Source organism: Chlorocebus sabaeus, chromosome 15, assembly GCF_047675955.1.
Source record: "Chlorocebus sabaeus isolate Y175 chromosome 15, mChlSab1.0.hap1, whole genome shotgun sequence".
In the NCBI taxonomy this organism is placed as follows: Eukaryota; Metazoa; Chordata; class Mammalia; order Primates; family Cercopithecidae; genus Chlorocebus; species Chlorocebus sabaeus.
The window spans coordinates 49,612,052-49,636,944 of record NC_132918.1 but is presented as its reverse complement, the minus strand read 5'-3'; the positions used below and the strand labels follow the sequence as shown (position 1 = coordinate 49,636,944).

General features: G+C 43.7%; 1 protein-coding gene across 16 annotated transcripts in view; it reads left to right on the top strand.

The window, feature by feature from the left end:
- ZBTB38 (zinc finger and BTB domain containing 38) overlaps nt 1-24,893 on the top strand; it is a 161,768-nt gene that overhangs the window by 79,771 nt on the left and 57,104 nt on the right. For 6 of the 16 annotated variants that reach the window (XM_038002775.2, XM_038002776.2, XM_038002771.2 and 3 more), the window contains one exon: nt 814-978. The exons of the other annotated variants lie outside the window; for them this stretch is intronic. In XM_038002775.2, coding sequence (XP_037858703.1) covers nt 958-978 — 21 coding nt within the window. In that variant the 5' untranslated portion in view covers nt 814-957. The remainder of the gene's footprint in view (nt 1-813; nt 979-24,893) is intronic. 16 annotated transcript variants of the gene reach the window in all.

The window sequence follows — 24,893 nt, the reverse complement described above, 5'->3', positions numbered from 1 at the left end:
CCTCCTTCCCTGCTTCTCCAGCAGTTGCAGAGTGGGGTCCATCACAGGGACAGACCAGAGTCATAGACATACCAAAATTTCTACCTCTAAATTCAATTTTTCTTTTTTCTCCACTTAAATCTATACTTCCGCCCATCTATTAAAACTTATGCCCTCAATTTATAAATGATAGTAAGACCTTCTCTGAATTCACTGATTTATTTTTCATCAACAAATGTTTATTGAGCTTCTACAAGGCACTTGGGTACTCAAGACCAGGCAGATTTGTTTTTACAATCATATTAGTCATTTCCAGTCTCTTAGCAAAGAATTTGTTGTTCAACTGTTAGCAATTTTCTATTGTTAATATGCTGGAACATCAGCTCATGGATGTTGGAGATTGACCCATATGTAGAATTCCAAATGGATATATAGGAAAGCCATTTTAAAAATCTTAATATCTTTAGAAAGGAATTTCACACTTCTCTTTAAAATTTTGATTTTGTCATTCTTGTTACCTGCTTATAGAGGCCTTTTTATTTGTACATTTAACTCAGAATCCAAGAAAAAGCAGTTTGGCAAGCGGGTTTTGTTTGATTTGAAACGTTCTCTTCTCTTAGCTTTGTAGGCCACAGAAGACTGTGGGTATTCAAAAGTAAAGTAATTTAAGAAATATGTTTGTTTAATTTATAAGGTAGAAGATTAGAGATAGCTCTAAGAATTGCAATAAGCCACAGAAATCAAACTGCAAGACTTGAATGCTACCTGTGATAACTTAATCCCCAAATAAAACAAATGAGATGTTGAATGTGAACATGCTTTGTAAACTTTAAGGTGTTCTATGAATGCTGTACAGCAATCCACTACAAGTATGACTGTGCTAGAGAGAATGGAGAATTCAGCTGCCACAAAAATCTGGTCTCTTCGTTCTCAGACTCTGTTGAGGAAAGAAGATATGCAGAAATAACCATCTGATAAATGCAAAAAGAAGATATTTTGGTAATTTGAGGAGGAAGGGGTCCCTTTTATCCCTAGCAGTCGAGAGGCTCTTGAGAAAAAGCATCTAAGCAAGTCCTTGAATGATGTGGCATTTCAATAAAAGAACGGGGAAGAGGCATTTGAGATAGGAGGACTAGTAGGAGATGAAGAAATGTGGAGCATATTCAGGGAAAAGAGTCAAGTCCAATTGAGTTAGAACTGGTCTATATACAGGCATCAAAACTGTAGAACATTCGGTGCCAAATGATACAGTCTTGAATGCCAATTGGGAAATGTGAATGCATTAACCAATAGGTGTCATTAAGGATACTTGAACAGGGGAGTGTTGTGGCTGTGCTTCAGGACCAGGCTCTTGTGAGTAGCTTGGGGGAGATCAGGAGGAGAGGCAGGGCAGAAACTAGAGGCCAGAAGGCCAGTTAAGCTGCTATGACCCACCAAGGAAAAAGAGGGGCAGGAAAGGCCTGAAATGGTTGATAACAATGAAATGGGAAAGGAACAGATGCAGAGGGAAGAACTGACAGAATCTGATGTGTCAGTGGAGAAGGAACAGCTAAAGCTGACACTGCAGTTTCCAGAGCAGTAGTACCCATGGAAGAAACTCAGAAGGAGGTAAGGAGCTGCATTTTAGAGGTGCTGTGTTTGCAGTGTTGAAGCATGCTGTCTCCCAGGCAGAAGGGGGCTTTGTGCTCCACAGGAAGGCCAGGGCTCCTTTGGGAGTCTTTGGTTTATAACAAAAAAGTCAAGAGACAGGAAAAGAGATTGTTGAGAGAGAATATCAAGAGACGGGAAAAGAGATTTTTGAGAGAGAATATAGGGGGAAAATGGTTGAGGATGGAGCCTTTTGCGAAAAGAATGGAAGATCCAGGGAGGCAGATAGAAGTCTGGCAGGATAGTAAGGAAAAACCATGGAGGAACGCAACTCCAGAAGCCAGCGGAAGGAGGTTCCCAATGGAGGGAACCAGGTACGTCAGACCCTGGAAGGTGAGGGATGAGCTTAGGAAGACTCTTGGATTGACAAGTGCGAAGTTACATTGTTGGTGTTTTCCTTTTTAAGGTAATATGACGTATATGATGAATATTAAGTGGTTTAATTTACATAAGTGTGTAGCTTACACAAATCAAGAATCACTCTTAAATTTGTCCCTGGCAAGTCCCAGAACACATTTCTGATTATGAAAATTCAAGCTGTCAAATGTGGTTTTAATAGTAGTCATACACTGTATTCTGTTGTCAGCATACAAATTAAAGAATATCCCTTAATAGAATGACTCCTTTAAAAACTACATTTCTGTTGATGCAAAAAGTTTCTAACAATAATGTCATTCCATTGCCTTTTACCATATGGCTATTGTATGACATATGCGTGTCTGCGTGTTTTCACGTGCATATGAGCTTAGTACAATGGAATGAGGAGACTGGGGTCAGATAAATCTAGTTTCACAACCTAGCTGGGCCACTTTCCAGACTTGTGACTTTAGAAGAGTTTCTCTCTAAGCCTGACTTTTTCCATCCGTAACTCATATAGGATTATTTGGAAAACCAACTAATATATAATTTGGTCAGGATCTCTATATACCGTAGCAGGCAATTAATTAATATTGGTTCCCTTCCCCTCACAACCTTGTATAGATATATAAATTTATATAATGTGCATCTACACATAAAGCCTTATCTTTAAGACTCATTTTAATTTGTTAATTTTATCATGGAAAGCACACACCTCCTATTACCACTGATTTATTCTGGGTTAGTCCCAGTGACCATCAATTTAGTATGGACAAGAATCTACCTGGGGAACTTGTCAAAATGTGGATTCCCAGGTGGGGCAAGGGAATCTGCATTTTAAAAGCACTGTCATGGCTGGTGACGAAGATTAACAATTGCCAACTTCTGTGAAGCAGAGGAAGGTATAAACCTGAGATTTGAGATGCTAGTTTCAAATCCTGTTTCTACCAGAGATATGTCTATGCTCAAAATGTTTATATCATGAATGTTAATGGATTATATGCATAATCAGATAAAAGCAAATACTTTCCAGAGAGTCAGGGAATGGTGGTATTATTGCACCTCCCGCCCCGCATCATCTCATGGCTCTCTGCTGTGTGATCACAGTACTGGGGAACATACTGCCTGCAAACCAGTTTCTTTTCTGTGGAATAAGTGATGACACCTTGTCCCATGGCCAGAGTTTGCAAAACCACTGTAACTTGTTTGTTAGCAATATATATAGTGACAACACTACACAGTCATGCCATTAAATTATTCTACATGACTCTGTCTTCTGGTAGATAAACATCTCTGTCATTATATTATTTCCCTCAATCTCTGCATCTTAAAGTCACTTAATTTTTAGGCTAAAGTTCATATTCTTCATCTATCCCAACTCCATTTTATAGATGAAAAAATCATTTGGCTGAGCACAGTGGCTCATGCCTGTAATCCCAGCACTGTGGGAGGCCAAGGCTGATGAATGACCTGAGTTCAAGAGTTCGAGACCAGCCTGGCCAACGTGGCAAAACCCCGTCTCTACTAAAAATACAAAAATTAGCCAGGCATGGTGGCACACACCTGTAGCCCCAGCTACTGGGGAGGCTGAGGCAGGAGAATCACTTGAACCTGGGAGGCAGAGGTTGCAGTGAGCTGAGATCGCACCACTGCATTCCAGCCTGGGTGACAGAGCAACACTCCATCTCAAGAAAAAAAAAAAAAAGAGAGAGAGAGAGAGAGAAAGAATGTATCCTTTTTTTCTTCCTAGTTCTAGCTCCCCTCTTTGTTTATTCACAACAAAGGATTGAGGTATATAGACATGTTTGGTGTTTAACTTAGATATGGAAAGTATAAAACATTTGACATGTATATTGAATTGCTCTTTATGTTCTCCATACATAATTTAGAAATAAGATGACTTAGTGGGAATATATTTATGAAAACTATATTGAGTCATTTTAAAATGATGTCAGCATCCTTTTGCTGGTTTGCCTCTTTGGAGGAGGATGCTGATGGCCTGGAGCCATTCCTAGAAACAGAGTTTCTCTCTCTATACCCACAGCTCCAAGGAAAGAGGATGGAACTGACATTCATGGAGTTAGGTCTATACTTTGTATGCATTATCTCTGCCATCTTTTAGAACCTCAGACAACATGGTGTGGCAAGTGAAGCAAAAAGAAACTCAACAACTATAGCCAAGGTTGTAGAGATGAGAGGTTTTTTTTTATTTTATTTTTTATTTTTTAAGATGGAGTTTCACTCTTGTTGCCCAGGCTGGAGTGCAGTGGCGCTGTCTCAGCTCACTGCAACCTTTGCCTCCCAGGTTCAAGTGATTCTCCTGTCTCAGCCTCCTAAGTAGTTGGCATTACATGTGACTGCCACTATGCCCAGCTAATTTCTGTATTTTTAGTAGAGATGGGATTTCACCACGTTGGCCAGGCTGGTCTTGAACTCCTGACCTCAGGTGATCCACCAGCTTCAGCCTCCCAAAGTGCTGAGATTACAGACGTGAGCCACTGTGCCCATCCTGAGATGAGATTTTTACACCCTGGGGTCTGTCTGACTCACAAGGCCAGCCTCTTCTCTCCACACTCTGGGCTGCCTCCCCAGCCACATAGTGAGAGTATGAAACCAGTGTTTGTTCCTGATTTTTTTTTTTTTTTTTTTTTTGAGACGGAGTCTCCCTCTGTCGCCCAGGCTGGAGTGCAGTGGCCGGATCTCAGCTCACTGCAAGTTCCGCCTCCCTGGTTTACGCCATTCTCCTGCCTCAGCCTCCCAAGTAGCTGGGACTACTGGTACCCGCCACTTCGCCCAGCTAGTTTTTTGTATTTTTTTAGTGGAGACGGGGTTTCACAGTGTTAGCCAGGATGGTCTCGATCTCCTGACCTCGTGATCCACCCGTCTCGGCCACCCAAAGTGCTGGGATTACAGGCTTGAGCCACCACGCCTGGCCTGTTCGTGATTTTCTCTGAGCAGAGATCCTCATCCTTAATATTATTGTAACCTCAGACTTTTTGACAAGAAGTAAATGGAGCAGAGATAATGTGCAAATTTGAATTTGTTCAGCAAATATTTACTTAGTATCAACTACGCGCCAGGTAGGAGATCAGAACCCCAGCCTCATGGAGCCTCCCTATCTCCCTAACCTATCCTTATCTACTGTCTGTGCTGCTGCAAGCTTTTCTTTTAGAGTACAATACCAGTGGAGTTCCACACTGATAAGATCAATTAATTTGTGTCTTGCTATAGCTGTCACTGTCACTATGCTGGGCTAAATGTTCCCAGAGCCTGTACCAGTTGAAAGATTAAAACTGCTCCTTGGGGGATTGCCCTGAGGGCTAAGTAAATGTTTGTTGATTACCCTCTGAGGCCCTGAGGAACTCTACAGGGGGCTAGGAAAATTGCCCAGAGCTCCTGCAGGGCTGGGGTGGAGTGAGAAGAAAGACATCCGTGAGAATCCAGAGGAGATGCCTAGGAATTGTCGCTTGTTTGGTTTCCTCACCTGTAACCAGAGAAGGTTTCGCTCAATGATGGCTGTTTCCTCCAGCTCTAAGGTGTAGTAGTTTATTTTCTTTCGAGAAAGAAAAGCAGAGGAGCTGGGACAAGCAGGGGCAGGGACTCAGTCTGAGGTCTCCCAGGGGTCTCAATGTAGCAGCTCCCTCCTGTCCTCATAGATATGCCGATATTAGCCAGACTTTGGGTTCTGCCTTTACCTTCTACACTTTTGAGGAAAGTGCATGAATTTAAGGGTGGGAGATTGTCCACTTTTGAAGGAATGAAGACTCTTACAGAAGGATTGGGACTGGCTGGGAATCGTGGTTTTCAAATATAATGCTTATGGGGAACCTGGGAAATAAACTAGCCCAACCTCTTTGCATTCCAGATAAGGAAAGAAATGTCCAGAGAAGTCTTAGGACTTGCTCAAGGCCACATCATTAGTGGCAAAGTGGGAACAGAACCCACTGTCCTAGGCCCAGTCTGCCAGAAACAGGCAGGTTATCAGAAAAGCAGGAGATGGCAGTCAGCAGCAAAGCTTAAAGAAGGACTGGCACTGTCCCATGCGAGCGAGCTGACCATGACATCTGCTGGACTTCCAGCAGACACACGCAGTAGGACACTGTGATGCAAAGCTTCCGGTCCAGTTGGAGCCCTTGGGTTTTTGCCAATTAAGATAGTCAAGCAAATTTCTTTTTGACCTGGGAGAGGCAGAAGGCTGTTTTCCATCTTACAAAAGCATTTCTCCTCTCTTATGTAAATGAAAATTCCTAAGGTATATTATAACTTAATATTGAAAGAAATTAAACATTTTCCCGAGGAGGGAGGAAGACCCAGCTTGCGCACCCCAGTTTTTCTGGCCACTACTGTGAGTGTTCATACCAGGATGCATTTTCGTGAGAAATCCAGTGGCTATTTAAGTCCTGGAAGGGTATCCTGGGATTATTTCAGCAACCCATGAAGGCAGGCTTTGTGCAAGGTGAGACAGATATGAGCTGTCACTTCCTGCTTTGTGAGTTGGATATTGTTTCTAGGCCCTGTTTTATTTATGTTATTTTTCCTGTTCGTGTGTTAGAACAACTTTGACTATTTGTAGAGTTGATTACAATTAGATAATAAGACCACCAATTCAGTCCGAACAAAGATAAATTTATTATCTTGCCAGGGGAGGGAGACCCGCATATTCAGATCAGTCTCCCCATACTTTTGTGCGTTTCGTGTAAGCACGGAGATTTCCGATTAGTTCTAATAGCACAGTGATTGGCTCCCAGACACCAAAATGAGGATTCCCTTTTTGAAAAACCTACTCGGCATTCTGGTCTGTCCCTGCTTAAACCTATTTAGTCTGGTCTTCTAGTCCCTGACTTGAGCTCAAAGAGCAAGGTTTCTCGAGGTCTCCGTGCGGGTCTTTGATGTTTTTTGGTGGAAGAGATTTACAATGTAGCCATAACCGGTGCCTGTGGCTGAACCATGCCTTCTGTGGTGTGTTCAGCACTTCTCTTGGATTAATGCAAGTTCCACCTTTGCTTTAATGGGAGGGGACAGAAGGACCACTTTGAGGAAGCAGAGGCAAGAAGATAGTCTGCAAAAGCCATGACGTGGCACTGAAATGAAGCCCTGTGTAGGGTTTTACTCAGACGTTAGAGAACTGGCTGCCCCGGAGTGCTGTGCTAACTAGAGAAAGAAAAAAAAAAACCCTGACCTTTAAAATTTTTCCTGTGAAGGTCTAGCAATTCTGGAGTGTCTTCAGTGACTACACAGTGTAAAGCAACTTTGTGCACAGAAGCACCGTAAATTACCTAAATGGAAATTTGCTTCTAAGTGAAGTTCTTACCCTGTCTGTTGGATATTTAGAGTATTGTCAATATTTGTTTTTGTTTTTGACATTTTCAGGAAACTGAGAGCTTTTTGTCACATTTGAACAATCTCTTTTAAGAGTTTCTTTTCTATTTATAATGCGTTTCTGATAAGAAGATTTGCGCCTTTCTCTATTTTAGAAAATACTTTTTGAGGTTTTTTTTTTTTTCCTTTTATGAAGTTTAAATAGTTGTCTTACCTCCAATCCTAGCAACTCCCTTACATTAAAAATGACCTATTTTTTTTTTCTCCCATGAGGTTCCTTTGCTCAGAGAGAATAAGAAAAGTTCTGGTAATTAGTCATTGTGGTATTCTGTAAACAAGTACTTGGGAGGCCATGATTTATATTACTGGTCGGGAAGAAAAAAAAGAAGGGGTTTTTGTGTATCTCTAGACGATTACCCTTGTGAAAGGCAAGTGCCTCATATTCCCAAAAGGTCTCTTGGGTGCCCTGTTTGTTGTGTTAAGGTCTGTCAAAGCCGGTGGCCATTTTCTGTGAGCTGAATCCCTGTGTGAAACTCCTCCCGCTGTGAGGTCTATGAGCATTTGTTTTCTAAAATGAAAGCACAGGCAGAAACTCAAGCTATTCTACAGAACAGTCTGTTCTTTTGATTTTTTTTTTAGATCAGTATATTTAAAGCATAATTTTTCTAAACAACATATTGCGAGTGTTTACCTGCAGTGGTTTGGAGTTTGCGTGGGGAGTTTTATTTATTTTTTAATGTACACAACTTATTTACCAACGTCATTGCTCCTTCTGCTCAGATAATTCTACCCTAAACTAGGTGAATAGGGGAACTATGTAGGTACCTGACTATTGCCAGAAACTTTCCTTCTGTTTCTATTAAATTTCTTTTGGGGTGAAATTGGCAACAGCTGACTGGAACGTAGCTCCCTTAATATTCTTCCCCCCTCCCACAATTTTTTCCACTCGGTTTTTGTTTTTTTTTTTTTTTTGTCTGAACCATTGTTCATCCATTCGAAAGACTGGCCAGAGTTTTGGTCACTTTTCCATAGTAGGAAAGCTTCTGTGCCTCTCCTTGTACCTCAGACCTGCTGGTGGGCTTGCTTGACAGCTCTGCCAAGCGCCTGCGTCTCCAGAGCCTATGAAGAGGCAACTTTCACAATCCTGTGCTGCATTCGCGCTCTGTGCTGCCAGGCCTGGCCTCCCTCCAGAGGTCGTAGTGTTGCCAGCAGTGGCTTCAAACTGGAAACATGGGAGGAGGAATTGTGGGAAATGGGGAAGAAGAAAATGTTTGTGCAGGGAAAGTGTGTACGTGGACTTAAATAAATATCTGAGGGCCCAGGCCCATACAGATAATCTCTGTACGCTGGCATTTTGCTCCTGGAGCCAGGTGTCTGTTGACAGTGGGGAGGAGGTGGGGAAGACCCGGCCCAGAGCCTCAGCCGCCTTCCAGCAGGAGGTCCTCACACCCCAGACAGTCAGAATGCTCCCCGGACTGAGGGATCAGCTGCACATCCCCCTTGATGTCACTAAAGCTGAAATCTGCTTCGTGGGTTTAGCCACCATTTTCATTGAGCAGTTCTGAGGATTCCTTGAGGGTACTTGTGATCTTGGTGGAGATGCTTCATGGTGTTGACCCTATTGTTTGGAACACCTGACAGCTGGATGGTCCAGGCCCTATTTCTATGATCTGTTTTTTGGAACTGTTGTATTTGTGTGACACAGTGATGCAGCATGATGTCAACTCCCACCTACTGTAACCCAGGAGGGAGCATGATGTCAGCTCAGGATACTGGAACTGATAAAACTCAGTGAGTGTTGCTTCCCGTTACACACCTGCTCATGATGACTTGTGGGACGCTTGTTTTAAAGAAGGAGAGCTGAGTGCCTCTGATAGAAAATCTGATTTCATGAAATGCTTATTAAGAGTCAGGTACCCCTTTTTCTTGAAGCTTGAACAGACTATCATTAATGTGACTGACTGCAGCAAAGTGAAGAGTTTGATATTTGCCACTCTGCCTCTGAGGATTTATGTAGGGAAATTTTTCCCATAGGAATGGACAAACTAAAGGAATCCTTAAGAAATAGTATATCACCCAAATATATTCTGTGGTAAGGCTTCTCAACACCTGTCCTTCATTAGGACGAAGCACTCTGAGAGTTTTGAAAACTTGAATACTGACATCTCAGCATTTAAATTTTAGGACAATGAATCACCGTGCAGAGATTAAAATTTCACAGGCAGAACAAAACCTACATGTGATTTATACTTACATTTTTATAGACTAAGATCTAAAACTCACATACAGGAACAGGAAGGTAATCTGAATGTTAAATGTGGGCTTGGTATGAGAAGGTAAGCAAGTGGTTAGATTGTGGCAAACTGGAGGTTTGAGACTTTTTCACATAGATCGGGGCCTAATGAGAGCATCTGCAGGCCGAATGGAGCCTATGGGCTGCTTCTTGCATGGCAGTTGCATGCAATTTGACTCAGTCCACTGATCTGAATTCCCTCAGTGGCAACCTGCCCAGTCTTCTCCTGCAGAGTGTTGGGCTTGAAGCTGTCTAAGGCCCAGCCCAGGGAAAAATAAAGGCCATTGAACCTTCTCCATCTCACCACAAATAAGTCAGTCGCTTTGGATATAACTATGTCCATTTCATACAGGCAAAGTATTATGTCAGTGGGGTCACTAGCAGAGCATAGTATTTGTGTCCAGGCACATCTGGAAGGCTTCAGACAGAGCAGCCCTGACTAAGTTGCCCAGTGCTCAGTGTACTGATCCCAGGGTGAGACAGGAAGAACATCAGAGGAAGCCCCTCCGTGTCCAGGCATGTCCCTCTTAAGGCAGCCAAATGGAACCAAGCCTGCAGAGGCTAACCTGGATGGCATCAGGTGATGGATGACAGCAAGGGACAGCAGATATGTCCTGATATAATTGGTCTTTGGTATGTTTGGTCCAAGGATGTTTTCTGAAATATCTCAACAGTGACTTCCTAACTAGTCCTAGACTGGGACAATCTGAGAATTGTCTGTTGACAATTTATTGACAGTCTCCCTCTGTTGACCCTTTATTGACCTTCCACAAACCCTGGAATTTACAATGCTTTCCCTCTTTTCTACACATCTTTTAACCCTGCCCTTTCTTTCTTGGTGCTGAGTCATAATGTCTTTGACGCACACAGCACAGAGCCTGGGATGTAAAAGGTGCCCAGTCAGTGTTAGCTTTTCTTGTTACTGGCATCATCATCATCATTTCCATTCTAGCTATTATTTCACCAGAGGTCAGGGAACTTGGTTTCCCTACACTCCATTTAAACCACATCTTCAAGGGTACCTCAGTCATCTCTACCCTGACATAGATGAATATGGACCAGACATACAAGACGCTTTTCTGGAATTCATCCTGTTTATGTCACCCATTTCCGTTGTAGGAGTTGGGCTTTTATTAGAAATACAAGTGTCTGCCATTGTAAGTGAAGTTGTAGGGCTTATGCTATGTGGACTGGACTCTAGGGGGACCAGGGTGGAATCATTCTAGAAACTTGTTCCAGGATGACTTGACCAAAGAAAAGCCATCAGATGCTGCTGCAGTGGAGACCTGACATTTGCTACCCCAAGTGTGGTCCTCAGACTGGCAGCATGGACATCCTCTGGGAGTCCATTAGAAATACAGAGCCTCGAGCCCTACCCCAGACCCACTGTGTCAGAAAATGCACTTAACAAGATCCTCAGCTGACTTACACACATTGACATTTGAGGAGTGCTGCTCTAGACACTCCGGCGAAGCACAGAGACAGACTGACATAGAGATTGACCTATGTAAGATTGTGGACTTGCTAACTAGGAGGTGGATTGGATGCTTTGGTCTTAGGGGGTGGGGTTGAGGGTTGTGCCTTTTAAGCCCTGCTGTAGAAATGTATGATGGGGTGATATTGACCACATTAAGAATCTGATTCTGAAGACTCTTGTTGTCCCCTGGTTGTGAGTTTAATCTTATAGTGCCTCATTCCTTTCTACCATCTCCAGCCCCACTGACCTTCTGGCCTTGGAAACCCTATAGCCAAGCAGGGAAAGTCCTGTTTTAGGGGACAGAAAACCTTTGTGTATCAGGCAACTGACACAAATAATGTAGGATTTTAATGGTGGAACATGTATCAGTATAAAAATGAGGGGTGATCTGCTCTCAGTGAATATTTATGGGACTCTTGTAGGTGGTGAAAAGGGAAGTGTAACTGAACTTCTTTAATGTTCATGGCCGAGGGCATTGCCTGCTCCTAAGAAAACAATGGGAAAGACAGAAATAATTAATCCCATGCTGCCATGGTGACCTGTCTGGACTGGAAACTACTAGGGTGGTGAGAAAAGGGCTGCAGAATCTTAGAGAGGAAATTCCAGCTTCATATTGCATTAATCTAGTTTAAAAATGAATTAAAAACCTTTTCAGCTCTTCCAAGTTCTTGCCTACATTTTGAGGGTAGCATGGCCTGGCTTTTTGTGAATTTATGATTGTTGTGATTTTTTTTCCATGCTGTGGAGTACTCTAAGGTGGTCTTTTGCCCTGAACTCACAGTGGCCTGTGGTCGCTTGAGCAGAACACAACTTGGGAGTGCAACTGGATATCTTAGGAGTCTCTGAGCTGGCTTGCTCACCCTTCCTCTCTTCTTCCTCTTCCTACCACTGTCAGGAAGCTTAGCATGGAGTTCCGGATTCCAGCTCCCTCTCACATTCATTCATGTGAGCTACTGTCATGGTGTCAGTTGTGGGTTGAATGGCTGCCCCCCAAAAGATGTGTCCATGTTCCAGAACCCGTGAGTGTGACCTCATTTGGGAAAAGGGTCTTCACAGATGTAATTAAGGATTCTGAGATGAGAGGTGGACTCTAAAGCCAATGACAAGTGTCCTTATAAGAGACACTTGTGGAAAGGAGAAGGCCATGTGCAGATGAAGGCAGAGATGAGCATTACGCAGCCACAGGCCAAGGAGAGACTGGAGCCACCAGAAACTAGAAGGGGCAAGGAAGGATTCTCTCCCTGCAGCCCTCACAGAGAGCACGGCCCTGCTGACTCCTTGATTTTGGACATCTGTCTTCCAGAATTGTGAGATAATGAATTTCTGTTGTTTTAAGTCACCAAGTTTGAGGTAATTTGTTACAGCGGCCCCAGGAAACAAGTACAGTGTCCAAACCTAGCCTTGATCCTGCAGCACAAGAGAGCTTGTTAGAAATGAGATTCTGGGGCTTACCAGATTCAGTCTGGAGTGGCATGAAGAAATGAAATTGTAGTAAGGGTCTGCACGTGGTTCTGATGCACCAGCATCCATTGTTCATGCTCCCCCTTTACCCCTATTTTCTTTTCATCCAGTTTACTTCAACTTGGGCAAAATTCATGCTCATGTTTGCAACCACCTCCCATACGTCATTGCACTGCACATCTGAATCTTCACTCCAGCTCCCTTTCAGCACTGAAGTCCATTTTGGATGTCTGTTGATTGAGGGAGCCACCTGCATTTTCTCAGGCTTCTCAGAGGGGGCTCAGAATTCACAAACTTCATTATCCTCCTCCCAAACCAGCTCTTTGATCTGGGCTCCCGACCTGTTAGTGGCACATCTAGATGCAGTAGAACTGACACGTCAATCATTCTTGCCCCACTGCCTTGCCCCTAATTCCCAATTAGTCGATTCTTCCTTTCAAATAGCTTTCAAATTTTCCCCCCTCTTTCATCCCCACGTGTCTCTTTGCCTTCTTTTCAGACTTTCTCCAGACACCCTTCTCATAAACTGCTTTCAGAGTGACCTGTCTGCAAATTTGTCAAATCATTCCCGTATTAAATCTTTTAAATGGTTTGCCGTTACTCAAGTTGTACGTAGAGAGCTTATTTTAAAAGCCCAGGCTGGGTGCAGTGGCTCACGCCTGTAATCCCAGCACTTTGGGAGGCTGAGGCAGGCGGATCATGAGGTCGAGATGGAGGCCACCCTGGCCAACATAGTGAAACCCCATCTTTACTAAAATACAAAAATTAATGTAGTATGTACTGGTGTAGTGGTGCATGCCTATAGTCTCAGCTACTCAGGAGGCTGAGGCAGGAGAATCGCTTGAACCCAGGAGGCAGAGGTTACAGTGAGCTGAGATCACGCCATTGCACTCCGGCCTGGTGACAGAGCGAGACTCCATCTCAATAAATAAATAAATAAATAAAAAGCCCAATACTCAGGCCCCACCCAGGACTAAACAACTCAGAATCTTGAATTGGGGCCTGTGTATTGGTGTCTTCTCAAGTTTCCAAAGGCGATTTCAGTATGTGTTAGGGGGTGAGAACTATGGGACTAGAGGATAAGGTCCAAACGCATCCAATATTGGAAACTTTTCATGACTAGGCCCCACCAGGGTTCCTCCCCATCTCCTAACATGCCCCTGCACATGGCTGTGGGGCAGCCATCCCACCTGTTTGCCCGTCCCCAAGTGCATCATTCTTGCCTTTGCTTAGACCTCTTCCTACAAAAGAATGCCTTTTTCCCTCTTGGATTCCAAGGAAATTCTCGCTATCCTTCAAGAGCGAGCCCAGCCTCCCTTGCTGTGACTCCTCTTCCACAGTTTAAGGCTGCTTCCTCCCGAGCCCTGGCTGCCCCATCGGTGGAGCACTCTCATCATCATAGGAACTGTCTGCACGTCCCTCTCCTCCGTTGGAGAGTGGGCTCCAGGAGGTTGCTGAATGAGGGAAGAAATAAAGGATTCAAAAAGGCCAAGGAGGGGAAATCATTCTGTTTCTTTGAATTATTGTACTGATGCTGCTTTATACCTCATCAGATACTTGTTAAGAAAACAAAACTCTGCTTGATTTTAATGAAAGCATTGAAAATTTGTTAGTGGTAGTAATATGGTGTACTGTTAATTGAATATTTGCTAGCTAAGGTCTCTATATTCACTGCCTTCTTCAGCTATCACAATAATCTTCTCAGGAGTTATTCTCATTTTATAGAACAAGTTAAACAAAATGCTGTGTGATCAAGTAATGCAAGATGGTAGAAAATACAAAGTAGAATATTTACATGATCACCTGGCCAGCAGTGTGTTAATGGCATGCTATAGGCTGATCAGGAAAAACTGGTTTTGTTGGTAAAAATAGCTAACCATATTGTATTAGTCTGTTTTCACACTGCTGTAAAGAGCTACCTGAGACTGGGTAATTTATGAAAAAAAGAATTTTAATTGACTCACAGTTTTGCAGGCTTAACGGGAAGCATGACTGGGAGGCCTCAGGAAACTTAATCGTGGCAGAAGGTAAAGGGGAACCAGGCGTCTTCTTCACATGGCGTCAGGAGAGAGACAGCAAAGGGGAAAGTGCCACACACTTTTAAACCATCACATCTTGTAAAAACTCACTATCAGGAGAACAGCAAAGAGGAAATCCGCCCCCATGATCCAGTCACCTCCCACCAGGCCCCTCCTCCAGTTCAACATGAGATTTGGGCAGGGACACAAACTCAAACCATATCACATATGTAGTTCTTTTGAGTGGCAGATACATGTTTGACACTGAATTTGGCATAAAACAAGCACAGCTGTCAAGCATACCAATCAAAAGATGAGATGGTGGTTTATATTTGCTAATGTTTAGAATCACACAAATCTAGTCTTCCATTTAAGTATGTTAGAAGTTAGTTTGAAGCTCAGAGTCACAAGATCAGGGCTGAAAACCCAGCCTTTCCAGTGACAAGTGATGGGATGCTGGGACTTTGTCTTCATTTTTCTGAGCCTTGGTGTTCCATCTTTGAAATGGAAATACAATTTCCCTGCCTGCAGTAGCATTGTGAGAAGGAAAATAAGGTGGCATGTATGAAAGTGATTTGTAGACCAGGCACAGTGGCTCACGCCTGTAATCCCAGCACTTTGGGAGGCCGAGGCAGGCAGATCATCTGAGGTCAGGAGTTCGAAACCAGCCTGACCAACATGGAGAAACCCCATCTCTACTAAAAATACAAAATTAGCCAGGTGTGGTGGCGCATGCCTATAATCCCAGCTACTCGGGAAGGCTGAAGCAGGAGAATCGCTTGAATCCAGGAGGCGGAGGTTGCGGTGAGCCAAGATTGTGCCATTGCACTCCAGCATGGGTGACAAGAGTACAACTCCATCTAAAAAAAAAAAAAAATGATTTGCAAATGGTACAAGGCTACACAGGAATATGGCTGGGTGTTTTTGTCTTTGTTCTGTGTTTGGGTTGACAAGGTTGGCCTTTGGGAGGAGTCATGATAAGGAAGGTGGTGTTCTGCTGGGTAAGCGGATATGGGCGCTGAAACAATCGCAGGCTGCCTGAATTCCAGGCAGGGTGGGGCACAAGGATGCTGGGATGTGAGCCCAAGAAAAACAATTGGAATGAGCTACTTAGGGAGAATGAGGGAATAGAGAAGAACAGTTGAAAATTAGAGTCTTGCTGTGTTTTTGAAACCGTGGAGCTGAGAGAATGTAATTGGTTGGAGTTTTGCACTGGGTCACCTGTAACCAAAGACCAGCCCAGAGACTACAGATCAGCTCCAGGGAGCTTGATATCTTGATCTTTTATTCTTAGGTTATTCCCAGCAATTCTGTTCCCAGGAGCTCTGAAACTTTCTGGATCTGAGTTCAAGAGCTTACTTGCCTTGTGGCCTCAGTATCTTGAGTCCAAACATACTGATGGATTAAGCTGTTCAGAACTGCTTCGTACAGGGTCACATCCTGATGATGTGTGCTCAGTTTCCTTCTTTAAAGATGAAGCCAAGGCTTTCTCTTTTCTTATTCTAATAGATTTTAAAATATTTTCTAAGTATAACAGTACTGATCTCAAAATATGATTTTTGGGGAAGAAGAATGATCCCATTCTGCTGCTCTGTGGAGGTGAGCTAGAATACAGTCATGTCTTTTTATCACAGTCATCACTGTCCTGAACTTATTGAAAGCTTCTGGAGCAGGAATCAGTAGAGCATGTTTGAGTGATCAGTAGATGTATTTTAAGATAGAATTGACATTCTAAAATACCTCAACAGGCAGAGAAAGGATGGATAAAGCATACACAATTAAGTTTAACCAGAATAAACAAGGGAAATTTTGAGTTTCAGTTAAAAAAAAAAAAAATCCAGTCCTGGAGGTTTGGAAGCCAAAGGAGAAGAATAAAACAAGGGAAGAAAGGAGAAGTTCGGGCAAAAAAAAAAAAAAAAAAAAAAGTCTGTATATTATAAATAAAATCAATTATTGAGCACTTACTACTTGCTGTGTACTTGCTGAGTGCTCATACACTCTCAATCCTTCCCAAACTGCATGATATGTATAGTAGTCACTCCATTTTATAGATGAGGAAACTGAGGCTTACAGTGAGGTCAACCACTTTAATACGTGGGGTCCCAGCATCTGCCATTCGAGGAGTATGGCATAATAAGCCATGTGGAACCAGGAGTCTAGAAACTTCTTTTTTTTTTTTTTCTGTTTTTAACTAAGACTGGGTCTTGCTATGTTGGCCAGGTTGGTCTTGAACTCTTGGCTGTAAGCAGTCGTCCTGCCTCAGCCTTCCAAAGTGCCAGGATTACAGGTGTGAGCTACCACACCCATCAAGGAGTCTAGAAACGTCTTTTGGTCACACTATGCGATCTTAGGCTTTTCTGTAAAGTTTTTGGTTTTTTTGTTTTGTATTGTTTTTGTTGTTACAAGGGAGTAGCTGAAGAAATTGGAGATATATAGCCCAGGAAAGGGTAAACATTCAAAGGGCTGTCGTATGGCAAAGGCTACAGTTGAGGGCCCCTCAGTTGCTCCCTCCTTGGTGGGGACATCTCTAACTAGGAGATTCACACACTGGCTGGAGCCATCCTCAGCCCCCCACCCCACTCCCCATCTGAAGAATCTCTAAAATCCATTTGTGGCAAATAAGAATGAGTCAGAGTGCGTGTTCCACTAAGCATCATGACCTCTGTGCTTTTTGTTATCTAAAACACCTCAAGCTCTGGTCCTAGTGAAGTGATGCTTACTCATCTGCCCATTTTGAGAAAGGTCTTGGGGCTGAATGACTGGCTACCTGGGACCTAGGAGCATTTCTTTGTGTGGTCTCAGCACCATCTTGTGGACACAGCACTGTGAACTGGGGATGGGCTGTGGTCATCAAATCTAAAGGAACCCAAAAGCAAACCCCTGAAAAAGCTGCCACTGGGGAAGGGCTCTGCCCAAGGAATCCTATTTTTAAGAGGGACTGCCTGCCCTCAGAGCTAGGAACTGCCTTGGGGCATTCACTTTTATGACTCTAACCTCGTTATTAAGCCCGTGACACCTGAAAGAGCAGAATGGGCAGGTTCAGCAATGCAGAAAGAGCCAGGCCTTTCCAGGAGCATGCTGCAGCACTGGGCTACCTACTGTTCACTCAGGAGGACAGCAGAGGCTTTCCGGGTAGGGGGAGCCCCATATCGCTTTCTCTCTGGCCTTTCTCATCCTGCATCCTGCCCCACCTCTTGGGCCAGGACACTCCTCTGCCCTGCCTCCTCTTCTTGGCCTGGTACTCATTGCCTCTCAGAGCATAAGTCACCTTACTGTGTTTAAAAGGCCCCTCACTACCAAGGCGAGGATGGAGCAGGATGAGGCTGTGAAGGGAACAGAGTGTTTCTGTACTGAAATTCTTTGGCCTTCTTAGCCCAGTCTCCTAACACTCCTAAGCTGGCTGCCCTGATGTTTCTATGTGTGAAGAAACTGAATAATCATCTAATTCAGGGTAAAGTGATGCTCTGAGGGTGGATTTGCTCAATCTCTTTCCCTGAATGGGAAGGGGCAACGTGTGGGCCTATAAAAGCCACTCAAGGGGTAGAAGCTCCCCTCTGGTTGGTTGAACCCCTAACCTCTTCTCTGTTTGTTCTTCACAGTGGGGCTGTGTGGGTGCCTTATCCTTAGTGGGCATGCAGGGCTCCCCAAAACAATATAGTCACTTAATTTTTTGTCTGTTAACACACAGTTATTGACTGTATTTATCCCAATATTACATCATGATGCATGTATCTATTATTTGAAAGTATTATAAAAATACTTTTTTATACGATGAAAATACCAAAAAATAGGTTTTTTTCACTGTACCAAAAAATTAACATATTCTCCCAAGGCCTTAATATATGAACTCATACTGTATTACCTATAGCCCCCTATTTTGTTAAAAATTTGGTTTTGCATGTGCCTTCCGCAAGCGCTTTTTCCCTGGCTTCCCTTCTTTTAGGGTCAGCCTGGCCTGAGCCCCTCAGCTCCTGACCATACGGCCTGCAGAGCTGATCTTGCCAGGACTTAGAGGAAGCTCTTAAAGCCTGAATCTCTCCAGGCCACTCAACTTTGCACTTCAGCGCTAGGGAAATCCCCACTTACAAACTGACCCTGCTTCCAATGCCTTTCAACCACCGAGCATTTAATTGGTTGCTAGTATCATAATGAGATGAGCTGGAGAAAAAGCTGTGGTTATAGGTTTTTGTTTGTTTTCTGGAATTTTCATAGAAAATTACGAGAGCAAAAAGGATCTATAGAATGAGATACTACATTTTATCTGTATTGTTTAATCCTCATAAGAACAAGGTCACACTGCTGTGTCCACTTTATAGATTTTTTTAAAAACCAAGTCTAGAGATGCTAATTAATTTGTACATGTGCATACAGCTAGCAAGTTAGTGGAACAGTAATTTAAACCCAGGAGTGGGTAAGCAGTGCTCTACCTCTGAAGATAAAGATAACTCACTATCCAGGAAGAAAAAGGATGCCCCACAGAACACGAAGGGAAAGCTTGGAACTGTCGACTACATCTGACAGTTCCTGGTAATTTAATCAAGGACTTCAAGGGAAGCTTGAACCAAAATCTAAAATAAAGCACAACAAACATGCCAAATCCCAAAGTGAACCCAAATTTTAAATTATTTTTTACTGAACAAAATACAAACTAATGAATTCATTAAACTGAGAATTAAACAAAAAAGGTTCTAAAATCAAAAACCCAAAACACCAAAATATTCTCTAAAATAAATTGTAACCAAATTGATATGTTATTAAAAACCCCCTTTGGATGAAGAGAAAGGAGCAGATGTAATTTGTCAAGTCTGTAAACAGTGCACGAGAGGCTTCTTTAGGAAGGTGAAAGAATTTCACTATCTAAAACAGACATATAACTCAATACACAGATAAGACCCTAGCTTTGTTTTTATTCATCAATTTATACACAAATTTGAGTGACCTTCTGATTTAAGAGGATACGTACATATAATGGAAATGTATTGATGATTCAAGTATTTATCTTAAACACCCTCCTTTCTACCAAGCTTTTTACTGGGACAGGTAATAAACAGTGAACTTGAATATTTTTTATTTAAATGGTTACTGCCAGCTTGGTGTGGTGGCTCACACCTGTAATCCCAGCACTTTGGGAGGCCAAAGCGGGAGGATCACTTATGCCTAGGAGTTCAAGACCAGTCTAGGCAACATGGCAAGACCCTGTCTCTACAAAGAAATAAAAAAATTAGCTGGACATGTTAGCGGGCACCTGTGGTCCTAACTACTCAGGAGCTGAGGTGGGAGGATCACTTGAGCCCAGGAGTTCGAGGCCACAGTGAGCAATGATCAAGCTACTGCACTCCAGGCTGGGTGGCAGAGTGAGACCCTGTCAGTAAAAAATAAAAAAAATAATAATAATAATTCCTTTTTCCATTTGCTTAGAAGAGATGCTAACAATGCAACTAAAGAAAGAAAATTATTTAAATGATAGTTGTAATTAAATGCCTGTATGTGTGTGCATGCGTGTGTGTGTGTGTTGGCCAAAGCTCAGGTGTAACTGCTGTCTGAATTAAGAAAGAATAATTAGTTAATGAACCCCTATGGGGTATCAAGCACTGTGATGGGGTCTGGGGAACTCTGGGCACACAGTGAAACAGGACATTTGTCCCTGCCATTAAGGAATTTCACTTTCCCTAATTTGGGGCCTGGGGCCAAGGCTTAGCTAATACTTGCTTCTGCTGACATTTTTGACTAAGAATTAATTGGTAATAGTAATAATAATAATAGCTAATGTTTATGAAGCTTGATTTTTATGCCAGACACTATGCCAAGCACTTTAAAGGTATCACTTAGTCCTCATGTTAACCCGAGTATCTTCTAGTATTAGCTCCCATTTTGCAGAGGAAGAAACTGAAGGGCAAGTTTTTAAAATTTGCACAAGATCACAGCCAGAGTATGACAGAACCAGGTCCCCCAGATGCCAGAGTTCAGACTTTTAGCCACTGTACCAGACTGGACATGGTGTGCCTTATCCTAAAGTATTGTAGAGCCCTGTTTTAGGAATGGACATAACAGTGCTTTGGGAGTGTCTCAGTTCCTTTAGTTCAGCAACTTTAATCTCTTCGCCATTCCTTTTCTATGTCCCCATCTTACGGTAACCCTACATATACACTCAATATTATCTTGAAATGGAAGGGGATAAAAATCAAAATAAGTCATATTCATAAGTGTCATATATTACTTTGAAGTATACATTTTTTAAGAAAATGAATTAAAAGTAGAATTTATGGAAAATACTGAATTTCCCTTAAATATTCACCCCAGAGCTATTGGTGGTCCCATATGGCATCTTTGTGCACAGTAAGAAGTGGCCTCCTCCTGGCAGGGACTGCAGCCCTGCACCGAGGGACATGCCCAACCAAGCAGAGCCTGGGCTGCCTCTCAGCCTACCACAGGGCATAGCCTGTACCCCACACGTGGCAGCCCTGCTCCAGGCCCACTTACATTTTGCCAGATGTAAACTGGTCAGTAGGCTGGTGTGATGCCCTATGAGCCTTCAATAGTTGGGTCGCTAAATGAAACCAAGAAAAACATGGACAAGCTAAGTTCTTTATGCTCCTGTACCTGAAGTGGAAAGTGTGGTTTTTGAGTCATGCTGCCTGGGTTTGAATCCCAGCTCTGCCACCAATAGCTAAACAATCTTGGCTGAGTTCCACAGCCTCTCTGAACCTCACTTTTCTCATTTGTAAAATGAGAAAGGTTGCTGTGAGGCCTAAATGGAATGATATACATGCAGTATGTAGAACGGTGCTGAGCACACAGCACATATGTGCTTGTTAGGTGTTGGGACACAGCTTGGATGACATATGTAGGTGACTTCCTCTTGTCAAATGATAAGTCACAATGGGGACATTGTTGCATTTGTTAGGAGTATGGGGATGTCACTTCAAAGCAGTTCTCAGCTGCCCAGAGGGTCTCCAGCATAAGCAGGAGACATGGTAAGCTGTTCCTTCATAGTGTAGTCAGAAGTCACAGGCCAGGTCGTGCGGACTATATATCTTGGTAATTTTCAGCAGGATGCAAAAGCACACCTGCCCAGACCCTGTCTCCCAAACCCTGGCTCAGTGTCAGTGATATCACTGATCTCAAATTCTTTTTGTAGTTCCACAAGTTAGTCTGATATGCATAGTTGTGCTGAGAACCACCGTTATAAGTACACACGATCGTGCCTCTTCCATCTACTGTTCATTGCCTGATGGGGGGCAAGGGCTTATAGATTGGTGTGCTGGGATGCAAAGCATCTGCAGTTCCATGACCCAGCAGGAGGCCACAGACCCAGCACCGTCTCCAGATTAGCTTCTTATGAGAGGAGGAGAGGAGGCTGGGGGAGGGAGCAGACACCAGAAGGAAGCGACCAGTGACTGCAGGGTGGAAAGCTGCCAGAGTGTGGGAAGGGAAGATGTCACGTGGAAGCTAAGTCCTTCACAAACACCCAGCACCAGGGCCTTACACGACACCGCCATGTTGCCACCTTTACGACTTTTTAAGTATTAAATTGTAAAGAGTTTGTTGCCAATTCAGCCCAGGTACTCAAGACAAAGGCCAAATTCCTGGACTTTGAACAAAGCATATCCGTAGTGCTTGAAAGATTGCTCTTTTTCTTCCTTTGGGTCAAAATGGTGATAGTAAGCAGTTTTCAGTGTTTCAGAGTGTGGTTCAGTGTTTTAACTTGTTTGGGCTGTAATAGCTTTGTGGGCAGCAGATAGCTCTGTTTTATCTTACGCAGCTCAGCTTTAGGCCAGCAATGTTGATTTGTGTGTGGGGTGGGTTCTTTTTCCTTTTTCATGTCAGAACAACCTTCTTGGCTTTTTTTTTTTTTTTTTTTTTTTTATGACCACCCATTAGCATAGGTGGGAAATAGCAGGGGCAGTTCAGGTTGACCTGACACTGGGTCTGGAAAGCTCGGTGACAGTGCCAGGTATGGTGGGCTCTATAAAGCTTAGTTTTGGGTGCTTTCTGTTTTTGTATTCATTAAGTAAAGGTTTATTCATTATTATGTGGCAGTTGCAGGGCTGAGTGCTCGGAAAACTGGTCAACAGTCTCAGCCCTCATATAATTTTTACTCTGTAGTAAAGGCACAGACTTGTCAAGTAACTTTTAATTACAATCATAATGAGTACTATGAAAGAAAAGTATGCTAAAAAAATATAGAACAGAGGCACCAGATGGGAGGAGAGAAGTGGGTGGTGGATGGAGGTGAGGGTGGGCGGCTGCCCAGGCTAGAAGGACATTCCAGGCTGCAGAAGCAGCACACTCAAACACCCTGGGCTGGGAAGGCCGCGGGCACACTCAAGGAACAGAAGGGCGGCTAATGTGGGTTAGAATGGCAGGAAAGGAGGTCAGATGACAGGGGACCTTAGAGGCCTTGGTAAGGCAGCTGAGATTTGGATTCAGGGTTTTGACAAGCCCTGCTGACCAGTCTCCACTCTGTATTGGCCAGGAGACTCTTCCCTCCATCATGGAGGAGGCTCACGCCAGAAGCCAGCTCTGCCTTTGGAGGTTGTCTTCCCCCAGTGCTCCCCTGAGGCTTCACACTCACCAGTCTCATGCTGCACCCTGACCGGCAGGTCCCCAGCGTGAGCCCCATAATCCGTAGGGACTGCATTATCACAGACCTGTAATAAGAGGGTAAACCTGCATACTTGTGGTAGGGGAGGGGAGGTGAATGAAAACCCATCTTCCTGAGGCATTTACTTTAGATTAGCAAATCCTGGCTGTGCCAGTGTTTTCTGGGCTGTGGGGGCAGACACAGATTGATTACATATCAGGCGGCACCTGGAAAATGCCTGCTGGACAGCTGTTGTACACCTGGCCAGCCATGAAGGATCCCAGGCCCAAGGCCCACCACCCAGCAATGCTCAGATCATCCTGGCAACTGCCACCCAGGATCAAGGGGCTGCACTGCCATCCTCGGCTGCCCTGCTTGGAGACCTCTCTGGCACATTCCTAGATCTCTCAGATTTCTTGGCATATGACTCAGGCTGGTTGCCCCCAACTGCCCAACCTCTTGAATCCCATTCTGGGTCTTTTCCAGCTGCCAGCTTCTTCCGTGGGGATCTTGTATAACAAGCCTGCGGTTTAGACTCACTGCTGGGCCCTTTTGTGCCATATAGAACAAGTCACCTGCTCTGACTTAATTACTGCTGTATGTGCGCACATACATGTGAGGCAAATCACTTCTCCAGGCTCAGTTACCACATCTGTACTATGAGCATGTTAATAATACTAGCTTCCATATTGAGCACTAACTGTTAATTCATTGAATCCTATGAGTACATACTAGTATTTGCGGTGTTTTTTTTTTTTTAGATGCAGTTTTGCTCTGTCGCCCAGGCTAGAGTGCAGTGGCGCAATCTCAGCTCACTGCAACCTCCACCTCCTGGGTTCAAGCAATTCTCCTGTCTCAGCCTCCCGAGTAGCTGGGATTACAGGTGCCCACCACCACACCCGGCTAATATTTTGTATTTTTAGTAGAGACAGGGTTTCACCATGTTGGCCAGGCTGGTCTAAAACTCCTGACCTCAGATGATCCTCCTGCCTCAGCCTCCCAAAGTGCTGGGATTACAGGTGTGAGCCAAGGCACCCAACCAGTATTTCCATTTTTTATGTGCCAACCTCCACAGGAGGTTGTGGAGGTGATTAAATGAATTAATATGCAAAGTGCTTTATAACGTGAAATACATCTGATAAAAGCAATTTTATTCAATATTGGAGAATTCAGAGAGATGAAAATTGTAATTGGCATTATTTATGGTGACCATGCTCATGTAATGTTGGTTTATAAACATGTATCTTTTTATAGTACAGATTGTTCATTTTGTAAATGAATACTGAGGGCCTACTCTGTGTCAGGTGCTTAACGTATGTCAGTGAAGAAAATCAAAGATTGATACTCTTGTGGGGCTTACATTTTTGCAAGCAGACAGACAATAAATAAGTCCATTTTGTATGTAGTATATTGGAATGTCGAGTGCCATGGAAAAGTCAAAAAGCAGAGCAGGGCGAGGGGGATCGTGAGTGCAGGGGACAGAGGCAGGTTGCTTTTTTGTGGAGCGTGAGTGCAGGGAACAGCGGCAGGTTGCCTTTTGGGGGATCGTGAATGCAGGGGAAGGCGGCAGGTTGCTTTTGGGGGATCGTGAGTGCAGGGAACGGTGGCAGCTTGCTTTTGGGGGGATCGTGAGCGTAGGGGACGGCAGCAGGTTGCTTTTTTTAGTCGGGGTGAGCCTGGTTTGTGTTTCATATGCGTGGTCACATCTCTTAACGTGCCAGACATTTACTGCGTGCCCCCACCATGTGCTGCGGCCTG